The sequence below is a fragment of the Scyliorhinus canicula genome, chromosome 16, assembly GCF_902713615.1.
Source record: "Scyliorhinus canicula chromosome 16, sScyCan1.1, whole genome shotgun sequence".
In the NCBI taxonomy this organism is placed as follows: Eukaryota; Metazoa; Chordata; class Chondrichthyes; order Carcharhiniformes; family Scyliorhinidae; genus Scyliorhinus; species Scyliorhinus canicula.
Genome location: NC_052161.1, coordinates 138,230,135 through 138,252,088, shown reverse-complemented (window position 1 = coordinate 138,252,088; position 21,954 = coordinate 138,230,135). Strand labels below are relative to the sequence as shown.

General features: G+C 47.4%; 1 protein-coding gene across 1 annotated transcript in view; it reads right to left on the bottom strand.

The window, feature by feature from the left end:
- Positions 1 to 4,975: 4,975 nt before the first annotated feature.
- Positions 4,976 to 21,954, bottom strand: part of LOC119951063 (nicotinamide/nicotinic acid mononucleotide adenylyltransferase 1-like) — a 41,607-nt gene continuing 24,628 nt past the window's right edge. The window contains exons 7-10 of the mRNA XM_038774100.1: positions 13,576 to 13,656; positions 11,463 to 11,641; positions 8,269 to 8,370; positions 4,976 to 5,362 (exon numbers count right to left, since the gene is read on the bottom strand). Of these exons, the coding sequence (XP_038630028.1) occupies positions 5,303 to 5,362; positions 8,269 to 8,370; positions 11,463 to 11,641; positions 13,576 to 13,656 (422 nt within the window). The 3' untranslated portion in view covers positions 4,976 to 5,302. The remainder of the gene's footprint in view (positions 5,363 to 8,268; positions 8,371 to 11,462; positions 11,642 to 13,575; positions 13,657 to 21,954) is intronic.

Sequence of the window (21,954 nt, the reverse complement as noted above, 5' to 3'; positions counted from 1 at the left end):
TTGGGACTGTTCTCATCGGAGAGAAGAAGACTAAGAGGAGATTTGATAGAGATGTTCAAAATCATGTGGAGGCTGGACAGAGGAGATGGGGAGACACTGTTCCCGCTTGTAAAAGGATCGAGAACGAGAGGGGTACAGATTTAAAGTCATTTTCAAAAGAAGCAAATGTGATGTGAGAAAGACATTTCTCACACAATAAATGGCTTGGATCTGGAATGCACGGCCTGGAGGTGTGGTAGAGGCAGGTTCAATCGAGGGATTGAATGGAAAATATGGGCAGGGACACGGGGAAAAGGCAGGTAAATTGCACTAAGTGATGCTGTTTGTTTGGAGAGCTGGTGAGGACACACTGGGCCGAATGGCCTTCTTCTGCACTGTAACAGTTCTGAGATTCTGTGAGAGTGCCTTTGTAAAATGGTCGAAGGTGCTTCATACAAGTGTTACCAAACAAATATCTACATTGAGCCATATATAACGACAGGAACCAATCATGAGCTTGGTCAAAGAGATGGCATTGAAGGAAAAAGTTAAAAGCGATATTCCGTAAATTGGATTTTTTTTTTTATTATTCATCCAGCCATAGGAACAGCTTCTTCCCCACAGCTACTAGACTCCCCAACAACTCTCCCTTGGACTGATCTGTTCCCTGTAAGAACACAACACACTATGCTGCTCTTGCTCGTGTATTTACTTTGTTTGGCCCCTTGTTCCGCACTGTAACCAATCAATGTTTGTCAATGTACTCTGTCGATTATTGTTTTTTGTCTACTGTGTACGTTCCCTTGGCCGCAGAAAAAATACTTTTCACTGTACTTGGGCACATGTGACTAACCAATCAATAGGGATGGGGGTGTCACTGGCAAGGCCAGGATTATTGTCTCTCCCACATTGCCCTTGAGGAGAGGTTGGTGGTGAGCCATCTTCTTGAATTCAACCGAATATCTTGCCGGACCATTCAGAGCCAACCACATTGGTCTGGGTGTTAAGTCACACTAGGTCCAACTTGGTGATGATGACACAGATTTTTCTCCCTAAAGAACATTCCTGAATCAGATGGATTTTTACAACTATCTGCTATTGTCACTGTGCTGTTACAAGGCAGGATTTGGAAGGTCCACTAGCCATGGGCACAAATGTCATCATGGCCGCTCAATCGTATGAGAGGGCCATAATGGGGTTTGAGATCTTCTCTGGCCCCCGCTGGTGATGTAGTCAGGTTCACACCCAGAAAGGCTGTTATGTGTGATGAAGGGGGGGGATGGACGTAGAGGGATGTGCGTCGACAGCTGCACGTGGGGATGGGGATGGGGGGTCGGGGGAGAGAGTGCGCCCCCCCCCCCCCCGGGGTCTACTGTAGTGGGGGGTAGGGGAGGAGGTCTTCTGAAAAATGAATTTTGCTTATTGTCACGAGTAGGCTTCAATAAAGTTACTGTGAAAAGCCCCTAGTCGCCACATTCCGGCGCCTGTTTGGGGAGGCTAGTACGGGAATTGAATCGTGCTGCTGGCTTGCCTTGGTCTGCTTTAAAAGCCAGCGATTTAGCCCAGTGAGCTATGGCGGGGGGAGTGGGAGGGAGCTATTTGTTTGCATAATGCGGCATCCATTAAAGACGGCATGCCAGAGTAATGACGTAAACCATACCAGTGTCAGAAGTCTGGTCAGAAAACTATGTTTCTGGAGCGAAACATGCCACTTTTCAGCCAGAACATGACGCTTTTGGCAGAGTGGCATGGGATTATGGAGGGACAGAGAGAACATTGGGTGTCGCTCTATGCCGATTACCTCTTCCTGTATGTTTCAGATCCGTTGGAGAGTATGGGAAGGATTATAGGTCTGTTGGGGAGATTTGGAGGGTTCTCGGGATATAAACTGAATGTGGGAAAAGCGAGGTATTCCCGGTCAATGAGCTGGGGCAGCGGGCTAATTTAGTGGGGGGGATGCCATTTACGGTAGCAAGGGATAGGTTTAGGTATTTGGGGATTCAGGTAGCGAGGGAATAGACGGGGTTTCATAAGTGGAATTAAACGAAGCTGGTGGGGAAGGCCAGGGAGGATCTTAAGAGGTGGGATACACGGCACTTAACGCTGGCAGGGTGGGTCCAAGTGGTGAAAATGAATATTCTGCCGAGGTTCTTGTTTATCTTGCAGGCTCTCCCGATCTTTATACCAAAGGCCTTTTTTCGGAAAGTGGACACGATCATTTCTGACTTTGTCTGGGCGGGGAAGGTGCTGAGGGTGGGGAGGACCCTGCTACAGAGGGAGAGGCAGCAGGGGGGTTTGCCAAACTTGCTTCATTATTATTGGGCGGCGATCGTGGACAAGGTGCGGCAGTGGTGGGAAGGAGAAGGGGTAGAGTGGGTTAGGATGGAGGATGCATCTTGTAAGGGATCTAATTTGAGGGCTATGGTGACGGCAGCATTGCCAATGGCTCCGAGTAGGCATTCAGGGAGCCCAGTGGTGCAGTCCACAGGGAAGATATGGAATCAGCTGAGGAGGCATTTTAGGAGGAAGGGATGTCGGTGCTAACGCCGCTGTGCGAGAATCATGGGTTTGAGCTGGGGGGGACGGATACAAGAGATGGAGGGAGTGGGACTGGTCAAGGTGAGGGATTTGATTTGGAGGAAGGGCTTGCCAGTCTGGAGGAGGAGCTAAGGGAGAGGGTAGAGCTACCGAGGGGTAGTGAGTTCAGGTATCTGCAGGTTTGGGACATTGCGCGAGAGGTCTAGAGGGGGTTCCCTAGGTTGCCGGGATATTGCCTGCTGGAGTGGGGAAAAATGTGTACAGGGGAAAAATGTGCACAGACTGTATAGTTGATTGTCAGGAAGTATGTTTCCCGGGGTGTTTATTTGCTGTAACCTGCTTTGATATATGTTTGTAATAAAATACATTTGAAAAAAAAAAGAACCTGACGCTTTGCCATTTTAAAAATTCCACTTACAAACTTTTTATTCCAGACTTATTTAATGAATTGAATATATATCTCCCAAATGCACTGGTGGGATTTGAATTTATATCTTCAGATTAATAGTTCAGTAACCCCTATTCTCCCAAACACCTCAATATCGAGTCTGCACCGACCATTCAAAAGACCACGGTACACAGACCCAATCCCAGCCACCCCACCTAACCTCTGGACACTAAGGGGCAATTTAGCATGGCCAATCCACCTAACCTGCACATCTTTGGACTGTGGGTGGAAACTGGAGCAGGCGGAGGAAACCCACGCAGACAAGGGGAGAATATGCAGACTCCGCACAGTCACCTGAGGCTGGAATCGAACCTGGCTCCCTGGCGCTGTGAGGTAGCGGTGCTAACCACTATGCCACCGTGCCGCCCTCAATACAGGACATGGAGTCCCCTGCATGTTGTTGTCTGATTCGTTGACATCAAATGTCACATCTGTAGCAGCATCTAACAACAGGATACATACTTTGCAAGCATTTTCAGCACTGGGTTAGTCACTGCTGACATAACCTGACTGCATGTCCCCCTAGAAGTATTTCAGCTCAGTAGGGGTTGTATGGAGCAGTTACCATCATGTGATTTGTCTGGTTAAGTGTGCTAAACTGCCTGGGAGGCACTAAGCATGAGCCAGCCATTTCCCTGCGGCCGCTGACAACAACTACTGAACGATGAAAGTGTTGGCAGACTCCAAGATTTAGTCTGGCTGAAGTTAATCACAAGACCACAGAATCTAGCCTTTATCCAGCTCTGGTTTAGCTCACTGGGCTAAATTGCTGGCTTTTAAAGCAGACCAAGCAGGCCAGCAGCACGGTTCGATTCCCGTAACAGCCTCCCCGGACAGGCGCCGGAATGTGGCGACTAGGGGCTTTTCACAGTAGCTTCATTGAAGCCTACTCGTGACAATAAGCGAGTTTCATTTCATTTCTTACTTAAAAGGGTTTTCACAGGATGAGATAGGGAGGAGGGCTAAAAGTGGATCGATTTATTGAAGGGAAATGCCCAGACAAGTATGTCCTGCAATATAAGATGTAAGAATCAAAAAAAAAACAGTGCAAGTCTTCTGGAAAGAGTTTGGGCATCTCAGAGCTAAATGACCAACCTTGATCTCAACTATATTGAAATTAACTGTAAGAACTAGATGTGTTCGGATATAAAAGATATATTAAGAATGGTGCTATGGGTCAATACTACCCTTTCACCGCCCATTGTTTCCCACTTAATTGTACTTCATTCAACTGGGAATCTCAATAACTATGTTTATTAATGACGGAAGTTGTTCCCTTGTTGGCCAAATCCCTGCTTCGATTTTTGGTCACGTTCCAAATATGTACCGATTTTCAAATTTTTTTTTCTGTCCAAATTTTTCTGGCTGTTTTAATGCTGAAAGTAACATTCTGACAAGTAATTGAAAATGCCTGAGCTTTTATATCAGTGTTAAGAGGAAGCTTTCTATACACAGTGTTGGAAATGGAAAAATTTCCACACGCTTGTTACTTGTGCCATTGAATAGGTCAAGTTGGATTATGTTGAGGATATGAAATGCGTCAGGAGTGTAACAGCAATCTACTGCAAAAATCTTTGTTCTCATGGTTTGACTTGGCCATCACTGGGTTGTAGTGTGGATCTCTTCATCCTGTCTATGGCAGAGTTTACTGTGTGAGTACCAGGACTTTGGATGGGGGGAGCGACGCGCTTTGGGGCAAGTCACCCTCTCTGTGGGTTGAATAGGGTAAGAAAGAATACGGCAGCAAGGTGGTGCAGTGGTTAGCACTGCTGTCTCACGGCGCTGAGGTCCCAGGTTCGATCCTGGCTCTGGGTCACTGTCCGTGTGGAGTTTGCACATTCTCCCTGTGTCTGCGTGGGTCTCACCCCCACAACCCAAAGATGTGCAGGCTAGGTGGATTGGCCACGCTAAATTGCCCATTAATTGGGAAAAAAAAAGAATTGAGTACTCTAAATTAATTTTTTTTAAATTTAAAAAACAAAAATAAACATGAATAACACAGCGTACAGATTGCTTTGTTAATCCTTTATGGTTAGCAGATTCTCACATCAAATGCCTCCAACAGACAGTCACATTCCAAGAGGGTCTCGTCACCAGGTCACAGGTCAAGTTAATTGCATGTCCTGCAGAAGATCAAACTGAACATCTGGGTAATGCAGAAGGAGAAACTGTCAAATGCGTTTCTTTATCACAATTCGTTAACAAGAACAACCAACTTGAAGCCGATGGGGGACGGGTACATTGATTTCTAACTGAAGAAAAGCAGTCCTCAAAATGTAGTCGAAATTACCATCCTTAAATTAATGGGAATTACATTTGGCTTCTTCACTCCCCCCTCTACGCCGGGGACACCTTCTTATAAACTTGCTTGCATACTTGGTTTTCACAGTTGAGTTCCTAAAGAGAAATAAATTAAATAAGTTCATGGCCACAGGCAGTGTTATCAATACTTAACTTTTCAGATTGAAATATATCCTATGAATAGAGCAGGTATGATCATCATGTCAGGTTCATCTGTCCTTTCCTGTCCCTTGAATATAATTGTAGCTATTTAAAGATATGACAATTTAAGAATCATATTTCTCCATCCACTAAGGGCTATTGAAGTCATAAATGAGCAAGTCAATAATAGTCCTAAATGAACGCTTCAAATCAGTCTGATTAAGCCCTTTTTAAAATATCATTTAAAAAAATTACCTATTGCTATACAAAACAAAAACACCGACAGCAGCATAAATGTAAGCAAGTGTGTATAGTATGGTTGGGGGTTTGGGTGGCTCAGTTGGCTGAATGTCTGGGCATCATGATGCAGAGTAAGACCAGCAGCGCGGGTTCAATTCCTGCACTGGCTGAGGTTATCTGCAAAGACCCCACCTTCACAACCTTGCCCATTGCCTGAGGTGCAGTGACCCTCAGGTTAAATCATCACCAGTCAGCCTTCTCTCGAAGGGGAAAGCAGCCGATGGGACTGTGGTGACATTTACATTTTAGAATGTGGTCTTTTATAATATGTTCCAGTCACAGCAGCTTTCAAACTCTTCAATCACAGCTCGTAATAGGAATCTTAATTTTCTGGAGAGTGCTTTGATCCAACGATCCAGGCTTACAAATACGCTTCAGTTTACTGCTTAGAGCCCTGTTTATTCAACACAAAGCGTTTTTAGCTAGAAGGTTGCAATCGTTCAATTTGCATTTTTCAGCAATAGCACGAGTTTTGGCAGCAACAACTGCTGTATTTCACTACTTTGGAGCAAGTGAAAGTTTAAACTGATAGAATTTTTGGGGGATTAACACATTATCATTCAAAATTTTGGATTGTTCAGGAGAGGAACAGGGAATAAATAAAGGGACAGATAAGGACAAAAATGCCACTCATACAACATGTTTATACAACACCTTTAACATGATAGAATATGTATTATGGAAAAAATACATTTTGTTGAAGCTTTTCATCTTGCACTTATCAGGACCATCACAAGAATTCCAATGTCAGGAGAAACAACAAATTTATACTGTATGAGAGGAGAGTGCTGATTGGTTGCCATGGAGAACACACCAGTTAATGGTGACCTACAGTTAACTGCCAAGGATTGTTTGAAAATTTAACCCAGGCAGCTCGACTCGGAATGGTCAAGGCATTGTCCTGAGGAATCAACCCGCAAATGGCTATCACTTGTTTTGTTTCGCTGAAACAGAAGCAATATGTGTGTACATGTTCTTTCTAATTTAACTAATTTAAGATTGTCAGTCCCCCCACAACCCAAAGATAATAATAATCTTTATTATTGTCACAAGTCGGCTTATATTAACACTGCAATGAAGTTACTTAGAAAATCCCCTAGTTGCAACACTCCAGCACCTGTTCGAGTACACCGGGGAGAATTCAGAATGTCCAATTCACCTAACAGCACATCTTTCGGGAGTAGGGGGAGGAAATCGGAACACCCGGAGGAAACCCACGCAGACACAGAGAGAATGTGCAGACTCCGCACAGACAGTGACCCAAGCCGGGAATCGAACCTGGGACCCTGACGCTGTGAAGCAACAGTGCTAACCACTGTGCTATTGGCCACGCTAAATTGCCCCTTAATTTGAAAAAAAAGAATTGGCCACTTTAAATTTATAAATGAAAAAAAAGATTGGCAGTCGAGTACGCAGTGTGGCACATTTGTGTGTACTGGAAGCTACATATATTAATGCACAGGACCCTGTTGTTTGCAGACAGAAGGATCATGTACACACATTGCACCTGTTTTAGTTAAACAAAATAAATGACAACCATTTTCTGGTTCATCACTCAGGGCAATGCCTTGACCAATCAGAGCCAAGCTGGCTAGTTTAAATCTTCAAACAATGCTTGGCAGTTAACTGTCAGTCACCATTAACTGGTGCATTCTCTGTGGCAATGCCCCTACCAATCAGAGTCCATTTTCCAACCATTCAGCAGACTCTTCTCATACAGTATAAAGATGTTGTTTCCCCTAACATTGATATTCTTGTGATTGCCCTGATGAATGCAAGATGAAAAGCTTCGACTAAATGTCTTTTTTCAGAAATACTCAGGTTCTGTGCTACCAAATGGCCATTAATAACAAAATGGCTGAACTTGCCTCACTGGAGCATTGTAAAGCACATAAGCACTGAGCCAGATGTGGCGATACGAGGGCAGATGGGGTGAAACTCAGCCAAAGAGGTAGAACTGAAGGGGTGTCTTAAAGGAAGAAAGAGTAGAAATGGCAGAGAGATTTAGGAAAGGAATCCCCTCTTCGCACCTAGGCAGCTGAAGGCACGGCCATCAATGGAGCTGTGGGTATCCAGATCTAGGCCTACTTTGGCAGAATTCTGGGATGAGGGATTAATGATCCTCAACATGGAGAGAAGAACAAATGTGAACAAAATGGCTCACTATTACACAGTTCCTCAGGAGCACGGCTGCTTATAGGAGGACTTGTGGTGGCAGTGGGTAGTGTCCCTGCCTCTCAGCCAGAAGCTCTGGATTTAAGGCCTACCCCAGGACTGTATGTCAATAACATGGCCAAACAGGTTGAGTATCAGCCAGCAAACCCTTCAACACAGGCCAATGGCAGCTAGTAAGAGCGTCAGAGACTTCTGGTCAGGCTTTTGGTGTGGAGTGGCGCCCCCTCAACCAAAGGCCTCGGGCGACAGACAAGTGACCTGTTCCAGATAAAAACCTCACTGTGGGAAGAGATGAAAGTCTACCTAGCCCGCCACGAGGCACACGACGGGAAACAACAACAATACCTGCTTATAAAATGATCGAGGGGTACCTCGAAAGGACATACCAAGTACAATTTATCGCCCTCTATCCAGTGGGTCCATCCTCGATTCTTCTTTTCTCCTTTCTGCACGCATACTAGTTTGTTATTGTCCCACGTAACGAGAGACTGAAAAATAAAACACCCGCACAAAAGGTATCTTCAAAGAACTCAACCTTTTGAAGTGTAGTCGGTGTTGTATTGTAAAACAGAGCAGTCAATTTCCACTGGGTAAGCACCCAAAACAACAGCAATGTGATAATGACCAGATCGTCCGCTTGTGTGGCGTTGACGGAGGGATAAATAATGGTTAGGGGACAGAAACGGACTTCCCAGCTCTTCCTTGACAAAGTGCCATGGGGTCATTGGCATCCCCAGAGTGAGCACATTGGGACTCAGTTTAGCATCTCATTGAGAGACGGCACCTCGAACAGGGCAGCGCTCCCTCAGAACAGGAGTGTCAGCCCAGGTTTCTGTGCCCAAGTGGGTCTGGAGCCCACAGCATTGCTGAGGCACAGCTTACACCTGGAGGGCTAAAGGCTGAAGAAGGGGAAGTTAAAGTTTTGTTTTGTACAAATCTATTGGAATGGAATGATTTATTACAGGTGAGCATTGAAGCAGAGACTACAGTATTGCATCATTTAATAAAGATTTGAAGAAACACAATATGAAAAAGCTAGGACTGTATCATCTATAGCATTGTGCACAGGATGGGGAAGGGGGGGATAATTTTGACTATGTGTCATTTTGTAAAGGTGATAGCAAATCGTGGCCCTGTTTTCATGGACTCCCCACAGTGCAAAAGGAGGCCATTCACCCATCTACCGTGCACCAACCCTCTGAAAGAGCACCCTCCCACACCCACTCTCCCCTCAATCCCACCTAACCTCCTCAATCCCTGGACACTAAGGGCAATTTAGCGTGGCCAATCCACCTAACCTGCACATCACTAAGGGAGGAAAGCGGAGCACCCAGAGGAAACCCACGCAGACACGGGGAGAACGTGCAAACTCCACACAGACAGTGACCTGAGGCCGGAATTGAACCCGGGGCCCTGGTACTGTGAGGCAACAGTGCTAACCGCTGTGTTTTATATCACTCGCAGTTTTTGATTCAACTGACTTCTTTTTTAAAAATAAATTTAGGATAACCAATTTTTTTTTTCCAATTAAGGGCAAATTCGCGTGGCCAATCCACATAACCTGGGTTGTGGGGGTGAGACCCACGCAGACATGGGGAGAATGTGCAAACTCCATACAGACAGTGATCCGGGATCGAACCTGGGACCTCAGCGCCGTGAGGCAGCAGTGCTAACCACTGCGCCACCATGCCGCCCGATTCAACTGATTTCAAAGGGGATAAAATTGTGAAATATTTAATACAGACAGCTGACCCGTTATCAGCTCCTTTGCATTACCACATGAAGCCAAAGTCTTCCCCAGGCATTGAAGCACCTGTGGGGAAGTGAGGCTGAAGAACGGATGATAATTAAAGTGGGCAGACAGGCAGAAATCAAGTCCCTATTTTAAAATTAAAGAATGTGTTCTGTTCACATCTCCGACATTCTTGTGTTTTTCACAGCGGCTTTTCACAGTAACGTCATTTGAAGCCTACTTGTGACAAGTACCAGCCTCCCCGGACAGGCGCCGGAATGTGGCGACTAGGGGCTTTTCACAGTAACTTCATTGAAGCCTACTCATGACAAGAAGCGATTTTCATTTTCAATAAGCGATTTTCATTTTCATGTCCACACTTTTGGAAATGGCATCAAGTAAAATAATCATGCTGCAGTTCCACCTTCCTGCTACAGGTGGCACTGCAGCCTCTCAATGAGAGTCATTAAAGAAGCTTAAAATTAAATTGAATTGATTTACAGCGGCAGCTTCCATTGCAGCCGAGGGCATAAGAAATTTTGAATTGCACCATTAGCAAATGTGTATTATTAAACATTCTCAAGGCGCTGCAGTTGAGGAGCCAAGTCCAAGTACAATCTTCAGCCGAAATCGAGAGCTGACGATAAATTGGACAAGGGAGCACCAGCAAATTTACACCTCCCTTTATAATTTTAATCTGATCATTTTAATACCCTAAGTAAACTTTTGCATCATCATTATACCCTCCAATGAATGACGGTGGTGCAGCACTTGAGAGCGTAATTGCAACCTGCTTAGTTTCCTTTGCAAACCTGGAAATGGGAAAGTTTAATGGTGGGAGGTTAACGGGAATTTCATGCCAGATTTTTAGTCTGGATGGTAAAGGGTAAGCAAGTGGGGTTGAGGATGTCGCTCCAGTTCCAAGCTAGCACCAGCACAATGGATCAAGCTGTGTTCATTGCGCTGTAAAATCTCTGCTACATGCTGAGTTTGAATGAGAGGACATTGTGAGGCCTGCCTGTGAATTATTGTGTGGGATTTATGAATCAGAAGATGGGTAATCTTAATTAGAGCCTCAATCTACCCACCCAGGCACACCACGGGCTGAGTAACCCACACTGGGAGGACCAAATGGGGTGCGGTGACCCCAACCCCAGCCCACAGCAACACTCTGTCCAAGACCAGGATAGCGGACGTGCGGACTAGCTTCCCGAAGTCGGGAAGACGACCTGGAGAAATGGCCAGACTCCCGTTTCTCAAACGGGAGGTCAGTCCGACTCGTCAGAATGTAACGTTTGATGGAAGTTATTGGAATGAATTTGAAGTGTCTGGGACAGCTCAGCTGTCAGTGCAAATGCAGCAGCTGATCAGAACGCAATGGAAAAAACATTAACGGGCAAGTTAACGGTGGCACAGCGGTTGGCACGGCAGCCTCACAGCGCCAGGGTCCCAGGTTCAATTCCAGCCTTGGGGGATTGTCTGTGTGGAGTTTGCATATTCTCCCAGTGTCTGCGTGGGTTTCCTCCGGGTGCTCTGGTTAGGCGGATTGACTAAGCTAAAACTACCCCTTAGTGTCCCAAAATCTGTAGATCAAGTTAAGCGGTTGTTGGGATAGGGTGGAGGAGTGGGTTTGGGGAAGGGGAGTGCTCTTTCAGTGGGTTGGCGCAAACGCGATGGGCTGAATGGCCTGCTTCTGAACTATAGGAATTCAATGATTCTCTGTTTGCAGAGAAGATGGTTCCACCGTCTGTTGTGACTTAGGTGCAAAATCAAAACAAGATTTGAAGTTTCTTCATTTCCACTCTCATTGATCCACACCAATCTTACCAGCAGGTGTAAATGTCTTACCTTGCATCCACGATTATCTAAACCTTTAGTATTTTCCTCGAAATCCTCTCCCACAGTAAACTGGACTTCGTAGTTTCTGAATGTGCTTATTGTTTTGATGATGAATGAATCTCCTTTCTGTTCAATAATCTTCTGGGGACTCAGCATGGCAGCAATCTTCCGAGTGGCAAAGTCGATATCTGCCGAAATGACAAACATTGTTAGGCTTGCGTATCGACTTGGTGCCCCCGTTTTAAACCGAAGGAAGCAAATTGAATTCCGCCCCCCACCCCCACAATCCAAACATTGTACACGTATAAAGGGCAGGTAAAAGCAGCAATGTGAATGCGACGGTGACGTCTTCTCTCCCCAAATGCCCTGAGCACCCGCGCCACCCCCACACCCCCAGCTCACATCAGTAAATGTAATCTGCGTCAGGATATTTCCCCTGAAGTCACACTGCGAACGAGTCAACATTGTCAGAAGAGAGGGGCAGCACAGTGGCACAGTGGTTAGCATTGCTGCCTCACGGCGCCGAGGTCCCGGGTTCGATCCCGGCTCTGGGTCACCGTCCGTGTGGAGTTTGCACATTCTCCCAGTGTCTGCGTGGGTTTCACCTCCATAACCCAAAGATGTGCAGGGTAGGTGGATTGGGCACGCTAAATTGCCGCTTCATTTGAAAAAATTAATTAGGTACTCTAAATTTTAGAAAAAAAACATTGTCAGACGAGGCGGACAGAAAAATAAAGATCTTTCCATGCTTCTTGGCATTTGAAGAAAGGTTGATGACAACAACATGGTCATATAATTAAAAAACTTCACAGCAAAACATTTTTTCCAAGGCGCTTTTATTATCAAGCATTCATAGAATGATATAGTTCACAAGGCTATCCCTTTGATGAAGTTATCCAATTCATCCCATTTCCCCAAACTATTTCCCCAATAGTCCTGTAGTTGTTTTCCTTTCAAGTATTTTAGTCATTTCCATTTTGAATCTTATGATCTAATCTCAATCACAACAGCTTTCAGTGTAAAATGTTTCCCCCTGTCGCCTGTGGTTCCTTTCCTTCCCTTTCTCTTTCGGCTTTGCCTATGTTACGTGGGGGTTGCCACACACTTGGTTGATCACCTTAACCATCCGCTATACTTTTTGGGGATTTGGCAGGTGGCGTTACAGCCAGATGGTCTTCCTGACGCTCACCCCTCCCTCCATTTATCCAGGCTGGGGACAGGCAGCAATACACACTGCCTTGCTGCACCAGTGGCAGGGACTTGAACCAAGAGGCTTCCAGTGCAGCGCCCAGACAGCTACCCACTTGGGCCACTCTAGCTACCCACCCCTGGTGTCCTTTACCAATTACCTTCAATCTGTGTCTGCTGGTTACCAACCTCTCTCGCCGATGGGAACTTCTGCACTCTTATCCACACCATTTGCGATTTTGAACACCTCTATCAAATGTCATCTTGACCCTCTCTGCCCTCAGAAGAATAACTTCAACTGCCGCCCCACAGCGCCAGGGGCCGGGTTCAATTCTGGCCTCGGGTCACTGTTGTTGTGGAGTTTGCACGTTCTCCCGGTGTCTGCGTGGGTTTCCTCCGGGTGATCCAGTTTCTTCCCATAGTCCAAAGATGTGCAGGTTAAGTGGATTGGCCATGCTAAATTGCCCTTAGTGTCCAAAGGGTTAGGTGGGGTTACTGGGTTATAGGGATAGTGTCGGTACATAGGCCTAGGTAGAGTGCTCTTTCCAAGGGTCAGTGCAGACTCAATGGTCCGAATGGCCTCCTTCTGCACTGTAAAGATTCTATGATTCTCAGGTGCCATCATATAATTGAAGTCCTTCATCCCACGTACCATCAACCAAGAATCTTTTGTTGGTAGACAAGATCTTTTGTATCTACCAATGAAATATTTATGTAACCTACATATCTGAGGCAGAGCAAATAGAAACACTTTCAAAGTTCTGTTCATCTTCCTCAGTTCATGACCAAAATGAAAAATCTCCAAAGTTCCATTTCCTGACAGAAGGAAATAAATTTATATCTCCCGTTGACCCAGAACATCACCAAACAACCTGGAAAGTTGCGCCAGAGCCCTACATCCAGGACGTGGCTGCAGAAACATTTTCATACTCACCCAGTGCTTGCATGTAAGACTCAAAGTTGTCATTGCTGATTATGTTCCAGGTACCATTGAAATCCGTAGACATTGTGAAAATCAAATGTCACAATTAACACAAGTTGAAATCAAGTCCGAAAGCAACAGTGGGAGCCCAGTGCATGTAGAAAAACTGCCAAACGTGGTCAGTCAGTTCACTGAACAAATTGGAAATGATTGCAGGATGACCTCTGGACACAGAAACCGCCAACTAGACAGCAAGCAAAGGTTAGTGTGGGCAGGGCTGTTAAACTCTTAATTCTCCTGGACTCCTGTTCAAGGACAGATAACAAGGAATTATTAAAAGCAGGTTCTGTTTGAACCTTTTGTGAAGAGGTGATTGGCTGGTAAAAAGGGAATAGAGTTAATGCCATATTTATGATATAGAAGGATTTTTTGAAGCTATTCAAAAGGCAACTGGATAGCAGCTTGCTAAAAGAATTCAGGTAATGACCAGAAGTGAAATGTTGCTACTTCATTAGAAGCTCGGTCAACAGACGCTAAACAACGAGCAAATAGATACAGCTGGATCTGTAAAAGGGCACGGAATGTTCCATTGAAGCAAAATCTCTTCCTGCAGAGGATTATTGGAGTGTTTGCAAGCTAGCTTCAGTTGTATTAATTTAATGATAGTAACACAATACACACACAAGAAATCCTCTCATTTGTTCACAGTTGAATCCTCTAAATAAGGTAAGGCACCTGGATTGAATCTGAACCTGGGAAACAAGGGAAGCCATCTAACGGAAATTAATCAGAGTCCCGTGTCGAGCTTGTTTAGCCGGGTGTTTCCCAACCCTTGCAGCGCCGAGAAAGACCCCGTTATCTAACGGGACTCTGTTGTATCTCAGGCCCTCAGCAGGTAACGTGCCGTTGAGGCTGCTCAGTCGCATTTCCTGCACTGAGGAGTTCCACTCGCCAGAGAAGGAAGAGATCCGGACGCCATTTTTAAATGGCACCCTGATCTCGAGACTCCCCTCAACGTGACCCCTGGACTCCTCAACACCCCAAATCACCAATAGGAGGAGTCATTGAGCCCCTCACACCACACCTAATAGGGGCAGGGCACCCCAGGCCCGATCCCCAGCACAGGCAAAATGCCACTCGGGCATTCCGCTGTCTAATGCCAACACTTCAGGAAGACCATGGATCACGAAGGTGTGCCTCAGTTGGTCAATTGTAGATGTTATTATGAAATGAAAATCGCTTATTGTCACGAGTAGGCTTCAATGAAGTTACTGTGAAAAGCCCCTAGTCGCCACATTCTGGCGCCTGTTCGGGGAGGCTGGTACGGGAATTGAACCCTGCTGCTGGCCTGCCTTGGTCTGCTTTAAAAGGGTCAGGGCTTAGAAACTCCAATGTGTATTATGAAGTTCATCTGACGTATAACGTTTAGGTTGAATTTGGCTGGGATGAGCACATCAGCCTTCACTTCAGGAGTGATTCATCAGACTTCCTGGGCACTCTTATCAAAACAAAGTTTCTTACAAGAATGTAGTTAACATATATAAAACACAGCAAGAATTTGTTATCAATTACAAACATAAAGAAAACACAGCAGTTACAGTAATCTATGTATATAACTCTGAATGAATCCCCCTTAGTAACTGTTCCAATTCAATACAAAATCCAATAAACCAAAACCCCTTTCTAGGGCGTGGCCCAGCACATTGTAATCTCACTCGAATGGGACTGGTCCTTTCCCTGAGATCCAGCCTCCAACCAGCAGATTCAAAACTCCTTCCGGAAAGCAACTCCATCTTTAAAGTTACCAAGGCAGTTTGCCACAACCCAATGTGCTTTCAGTTCACTGGAACAGATTTAAAATGAAAACAGGAAAACACTGATTCTCTTCTGCAGTCCAAACCGAAACTGAACTCCCAAACACTAAACCCCCTCTCACCTGACAGCCACAGCCCAGCTCCACCCACAAATGACATCACTGAAGCCGTGCTACAAGCCATGTGGTCAAACAAAATCTTTCTTAAAGAGACACTCAAAATACAATGTAGTTCTGGTGGACCTCATGAACTGAATGTCCAGACACTTAGGATGAGCGTTAACTAGGATTACATCGATACATGGAAGATAGGAGAAGGAGGAGGCCTTTTGGCCCTTCGGGCCTGCTCCGCCATTTATCACGACATGGCTGATCATCCAACTCAACCATATTGAGGCATATTAGGAACATATGCCTCAAAAAAGGCCCTGCAAACATGATGTGCAGCCGCAACCATGGACGACTCTGTTATTCCCGAGGGTGCGTGTTCATTGGTGGTGGTAATGTTTGCTGGGTTTGACAATTCTCACACGCACAATAATTTGTTGAATTCCGCTGTCAACGCCAGGCCACCAGACATGGCTTCTGGCCAAAGCTTTCATCCTGCTCTGGGCAGGATGGGCATCATGTAATTCTTGGAGTAGTGGTTATTGCCCCAAGGCTGGTACAATGACAAGGGTCTTCCGCAAGAACCACCCCGTACCTCACTGATTATCTCGTCCTGCATACGGCTTCATTTGCTCTGCCTTGTTGGAGTGCCACCCTGTCAGCACCATTTTCTTGACCTTCGAGAGCAATAGGTCCCTAGCTGCACACGACCTAATGTGGCTGCTGAGATAGACAAGGTGTATAGACAAAGAATGTATTGGAGAAGTGCCGTCCTTCGCTGCACCGGTGACATTTCTTCACCGCTTTCTTTGTTAATTTGAGAGTGCTTTTTCTTAGCGCCTGACAAGCCCCTTAACGTAAACTTGATTGACCTCTCCACCCATCTGTCATTTAAAAAAAATAAATTTAGAGTATCCAATTCTTTTTCCAAATAAGGAGCAATTTAGCCAATCCACCTCCCCTGCATGTCTTTGGGTTGTGGGGTGAGACCCACGCAGACACAGGGAGAACGTGCATAAGCAATGTTGATGACTGTAAAGCCTGCCCGACTTGGGCAGGTGTTTCTTTCTCCGTGTCTTCCATCGCTGATGTTTTTTGACAAGCTAGTGCAAAAGGGCCAGAATTGTTGACACCTACAGCAGGAATTTTCCACCGGAATTGATCATTTCTGGGAAGGTCTTCAGTTCTGTCGCACTCTTCGGCACAGGCACTCCCTTAATAGCTTTCACCTTGTCTTCGAGGTACCCCTTGAACCCTAGAGCTCATCAGCTTGAAGTATACATTTCTCATGTGTTAAACATACGGCTGGTTTGCCCCACGCTCTTCAGGAGCTTGTAGCTTGATCCTTGTATCAGGTGCTCCTCAGTGCTCTGAAAGATTTTGTCAGGAACGGCGAGGCTAAACTATTCTTTCTTTGCTGACGAGGTATTAAGAAAGCCATTAACGGATCAATTTGAACAAGTCCGCTTTCCCGGAGGCCAATGGGGAACCTTGTCATGGAGACCAGGAAAGCCAGACTGTGACAGATTTGAGCCGGGCAGCCAATGAGTGAAATATTGCGGCCACTAGACCTCTGACTTTTTGACCACAGGCTTGTGGCCTGTGAGCTGCCCCATCAGGTACAAAGATTGATAAAATTGGCCCAGGGATGCTTGATGTGTCGCATTAATCTTTGAGTTGTGAAAGCAATGACTGTACTCTTTCACCGAACAAACTTTGAGATCTGTGCGTCTGCCACACGTTATCTTTTGAAAACCCCTGATTAGAACAGAAAGGTTATATACATATACTTTTGACCTAGTTCATGCGGTGGAGTGGTTAGCACTGGGACTGCGGCGCTGAGGACCCAGGTTCGATCCCGGCCCTGGGTCACTGTCCGTGTGGAGTTTGCACATTCTCCCCGTGTCTGCGTGGGTCTCACCCCCACAACCCAAAGGTTAGGTGCATTAGCCACGCTAAATTGCCCTTAATTGGAAAAAAATAAATAATTGGGTGCTCTAAATTTATTTTTAAAAAGTATTGGGGCAGCACGGTGGCACAGTGGTTAGCATTGCTGCCTACGGCGCTGAGGACCTGGGTTCGAATCCCGGCCCTGGGTCACTGTCCGTGTGGAGTTTGCACATTCTCCCCGTGTCTGCGTGGGTTTCACCCCCACAACCCAAAGATGTGCAGGATAGGTAGATTGGCCATGCTAAATTGCCCCTTAATTGGAAAAAATAATTGGGTACTCTAAATTTTTTTTTTAAAGTATTTACAGTGCAGAAGGAGGCCATTCAGCCCATTGAGTCTGCACCGGCCCCAGGAAAGAGCACCCCGCCCAAGCCCACACCTCCACCCTATCCCCGTAACCCAGTAACCCCATCTAACCTTTCTTTGGCCACTAAGGTGCAATTTAGCATGGCAAATCCACCTAACCTGCACGTCTTTGGACTGTGGGAGGAAACCAGAGCCCCCGGAGGAAACCCACGCAGACACGGGGAGAACGGGCAGACTCCGCACAGACAGTGGCCCAAGCCGGGAATTGAACCCAGGAGCCTGGCGCTGTGAAGCAACAGTACTAACGACCGTGCTACCGTGCTGCTATTATCCCTCTTCTCCATTTTCCTCACTGAAATACTGCGCCTCGCATCCAGAAAATTGCCTCCGGGTGTAGAGAAGGCAAGATTGAGAGAACAGAGTAGACACTGAGAAAGTGCTCCCATTCGTGGAAGGGTTGAGACTGAGAGGTCACGGATTTAAAGTTATTGGCAAAAGAAGCAAAAGCGACGTGAGGAAAAAAAACTTTTTCTGGCGAGCGAGTAGGAAAGGTCTGGAATGTTCTGCCTGAGAGGGAGGTGGAGGCAGTTTCAATCGGGAATTCGCAGTTACCTGAAAAGGAAGAATGTGCAGGGTTACCGGGAGAAGGTAAGAGAATGGCACTCAGTGAATTGCTCGTTTGGGAAGCTGGTGCAGACATGATGGCCTCCTGCACTGGACCAATTCTGTCATCCAAATACAATAAACAGATAAACTATAAGTGAGCAGTATCAATAAAACCACGTCGATTTCAATGAGGACACCAGTCTTAATTATCTTTCGCATAAAAGAATGTCACTAATAGTTGTGCCCATGACAGTTAACTTAATATTTCTCATCTTTTGGTTCATTTCCTTTTACCACCATAGAACATAGAACAGTACAGCACAGAACAGGCCCTTCGGCCCTCGATGTTGTGCCGAGCATTGTCCGAAACCAAGATCAAGCTATCCCATTCCCTGTCATTCTGGTGTGCTCCATGTGCCTATCCAATAACCCCTTGAAAGTTCCTAAAGTGTCCGACTCCATTATCACAGCAGGCTGTCCATTCCACACCCTAACCACTCTCTGAGTAAAGAACCTACCTCGGACATCCCTCCTATATCTCCCACCCTGAATCTTATAGTTATGCCCCCTTGTAACAGCTACATCCACCCAAGGAAATAGTCTCTGAATGTCCACTCTATCTAACCCCCTCATCATCTTATAAACCTCTATTAAGTCGCCTCTCATCCTCCTCCGCTCCAAAGACAAAAGCCCTAGCTCCCTCAACCTTTCCTCATAAGACCTATCCTGCAAACCAGGCAGCATCCTGGCAAATCTCCTTTGCACCCTTTCCAATGCTTCCACATCCTTCCGATAGTGAGGTGACCAGAACTGCACACAATACTCCAAATGTGGTCTCACCAGGGTCATGTACAGTTGCAGCATAACCCCGCGGCTCTTAAACTCAAGCCCCCCGTTAATAAACACTAACACTTCTTCAAGGCTCTATCCACTTGAGTGGCAACCATCAGAGATCTATGGATATGAACCCCAAGATCTCTCTGTTCCTCCCACATTCCTCAGAACCATCCGTGACGGTTATTTTTGCCTTTATTTTTGATTAACATTGACTCATTACAGCACTGATGGAGGCCATTCAGCCCATCGGTGTCCATGCCAGCTCTCTGAAGAGCAACCTATCCAGCTCCATTCATCCATTCTATCCCCCACAGCCGTGCAATTTTATTTGCTTCAAGGGCTCGTGAAAGACTGTCCAATCTGAACTGATGTTGAGAAATACTTTCCCGCAAGTGATGGGGCTAAGCCAATTCAGTTAATGGGTTCATTCATCTCCCAGGAAGCTACCAGTTAAACATTACCGTAACCAACCCAACAAACCGTCTGTCTCTCAATTGAATGGGCTAATTGTTGCAACTATTGTATGAAAGTTAAACTGAGGTTTGTTTTCTCTAAATGAATTTCCTTTACAAAGTTTTATGGACGCGATTCGCTGTTTCAGAGACTTGTTTTTTTTTTTTAATTTTAGAGTACCCAATTATTTTTTCCAATTAAGGGGCAATTTAGCGTGGCCAATCCACCTACTCTGCACATTTTTTGGGTTGTGGGGGCGAAACCCACGCAGACACGGGGAGAATGTGCAAACTCCACATGGACAGTGACCCAGAGCCGGGATCGAACCTGGGACCTCAGCGCCGTGAGGCGGTTGTGCTAACCACTAGGCCACCGTGCTGCCCGTTTCAGAGACTTGTTGACGCCGGGACCGAATCGGTGGATTTCCAAGACAGCAAAATTGGCGCCGTTCCCGGAGCAATTCAGATACCGTCAATGGGCTCGCACCGGCACCGCGTGGAACACGATTGGTCCTAATGAAAAGTGGTGTCAGATTCGCCAGGGTCGGGATTGACACTCCAGAGGCTGACAAGCTGCAGTCACATATCACTGCAGTCCCCGCGCACACTCATCCCAGCCAACAGAGGGCAGCACGGAGAGCGGCATCCCGGTTTGTACACGGGGAGCTGGAGACCCTGCTGGACACCATGGAGGAGAGGCGGGGCACCCTGGGGTGGGAAGGAGGTTGCCACCTGCCGCTGTACAACTGGGCTGGGCACAGGTGGCAGACACCGTGAGCGCCACGGGCCCCACTGCCAGGACCGGATGGCAGTGCAGGATGCACAACCTCCTCAGGATGGACAGGGTGAGTAGGCCTGTGTGCCTGGCACTAACCCCTATCCCACACACCCCTATCCCTGCCTCTCCCCCCCACCCCACCTGGACTGTACCCCACCCGTTGGCAGCGTGCGTGCTCCCCACCATGCACCACATGCCAGCACCCATACCGGCCGCCATGTCCGGATGCCCTGGCCACGAAGGCTACCAGCTGCCCACTCCTGTACTGTATGCGGCCAACTGCCTGGCACTGTGCACATTCTGTCCCCCTGCCCGAGGAGAAGGTGGCGCATAACCGCCAGGAGAGAGAAAAGACAGGAGAGGAACGGCCAGATCTCTGGGACCGCATCGCAGCGGAGCAGTGGGCACTGCACCCACCCCCCACACTACCCCCCCACCATCCTCACCAACCCCACTACCCGCCACCACCCCCACACTACCCCCCCAACCCCACACTACCCCACCCACCACCCCCACACTACCCCACCCACCACCCTCACCAACCCCACACTACCCCACCCACCATCCCCACCAACCCCACACTAACCCCCCCACCCCCACCATCCTCATCAACCCCACACTACCCCCCACCACCATCCTCACCAACCCCACACTACCCCCCCCCGCCAACCCCACACTACCCCCCCCACCAACCCCACACTACCCCCCCCACCATCTCCACCAACCCCACACTACCCCCCCACCACCCTCACACTACCCCCCACCAGAAGGGTCTGCCCCTTTGCCAGGTGATCCTGCAAGACACAAGACATGACGCATGATTGGAATGTGCGCTGGGGTGGTGGGTGGTGATAAGAACATAAGAACTAGGAACAGGAGTCGGCCATCTGGCCCCTCGAGCCTGCTCCACCATTCGATGAGATCATGGCTGATCTTTTGTGGACTCAGCTCCACTTTCCAGCCCGAACACCAATAAGAGTGATGTGGGGGTGGTGGGGAAGGTTGGGGTGGTGAAGGGGTGGTGAATGGGGAAGGTGGTTGGGGGTGTGGGGGTGGTGGGGAAGGTTGGGCTGGTGAGGGGGTGGTGAATGGGGAAGGTGGTTGGGGGTGTGGGGGTGGTGGGGAAGGTTAGGGTGGTGAGTGGGGAAGGTGGTGGGGGATGTGGGGTAGTGAGGATGGGGGTGGTGGGGCATGCAGTGGGTGATGATGAGGTGGTGGGGAAGGTTGGGAGTGGTGATGAGGTGATGAGGGGGTAGTGTGGGGTTGGTGAGGATGGTGGGGGTGGGGGGGTTAGTGTGTGGTTGGTGGAGATGGTGGGGGTGGGGGGGTTAGTGTGGGGTTGGTGGGGGGGTAGTGTGGGGTTGGTGAGGATGGTGGGGGGGGGTAGTGTGGGGTTGGTGAGGATGGTGGGGGGGTAGTGTGGGGGGGTTAGTGTGGGGTTGGTGGGGATGGTGGGGGGGTAGTGTGGGGTGGGTGGGGGGGGTTAGTGTGGGGTTGGTGGGGATGGTGGGGGGGTAGTGTGGGGCGGGTGGGGGGGGTTA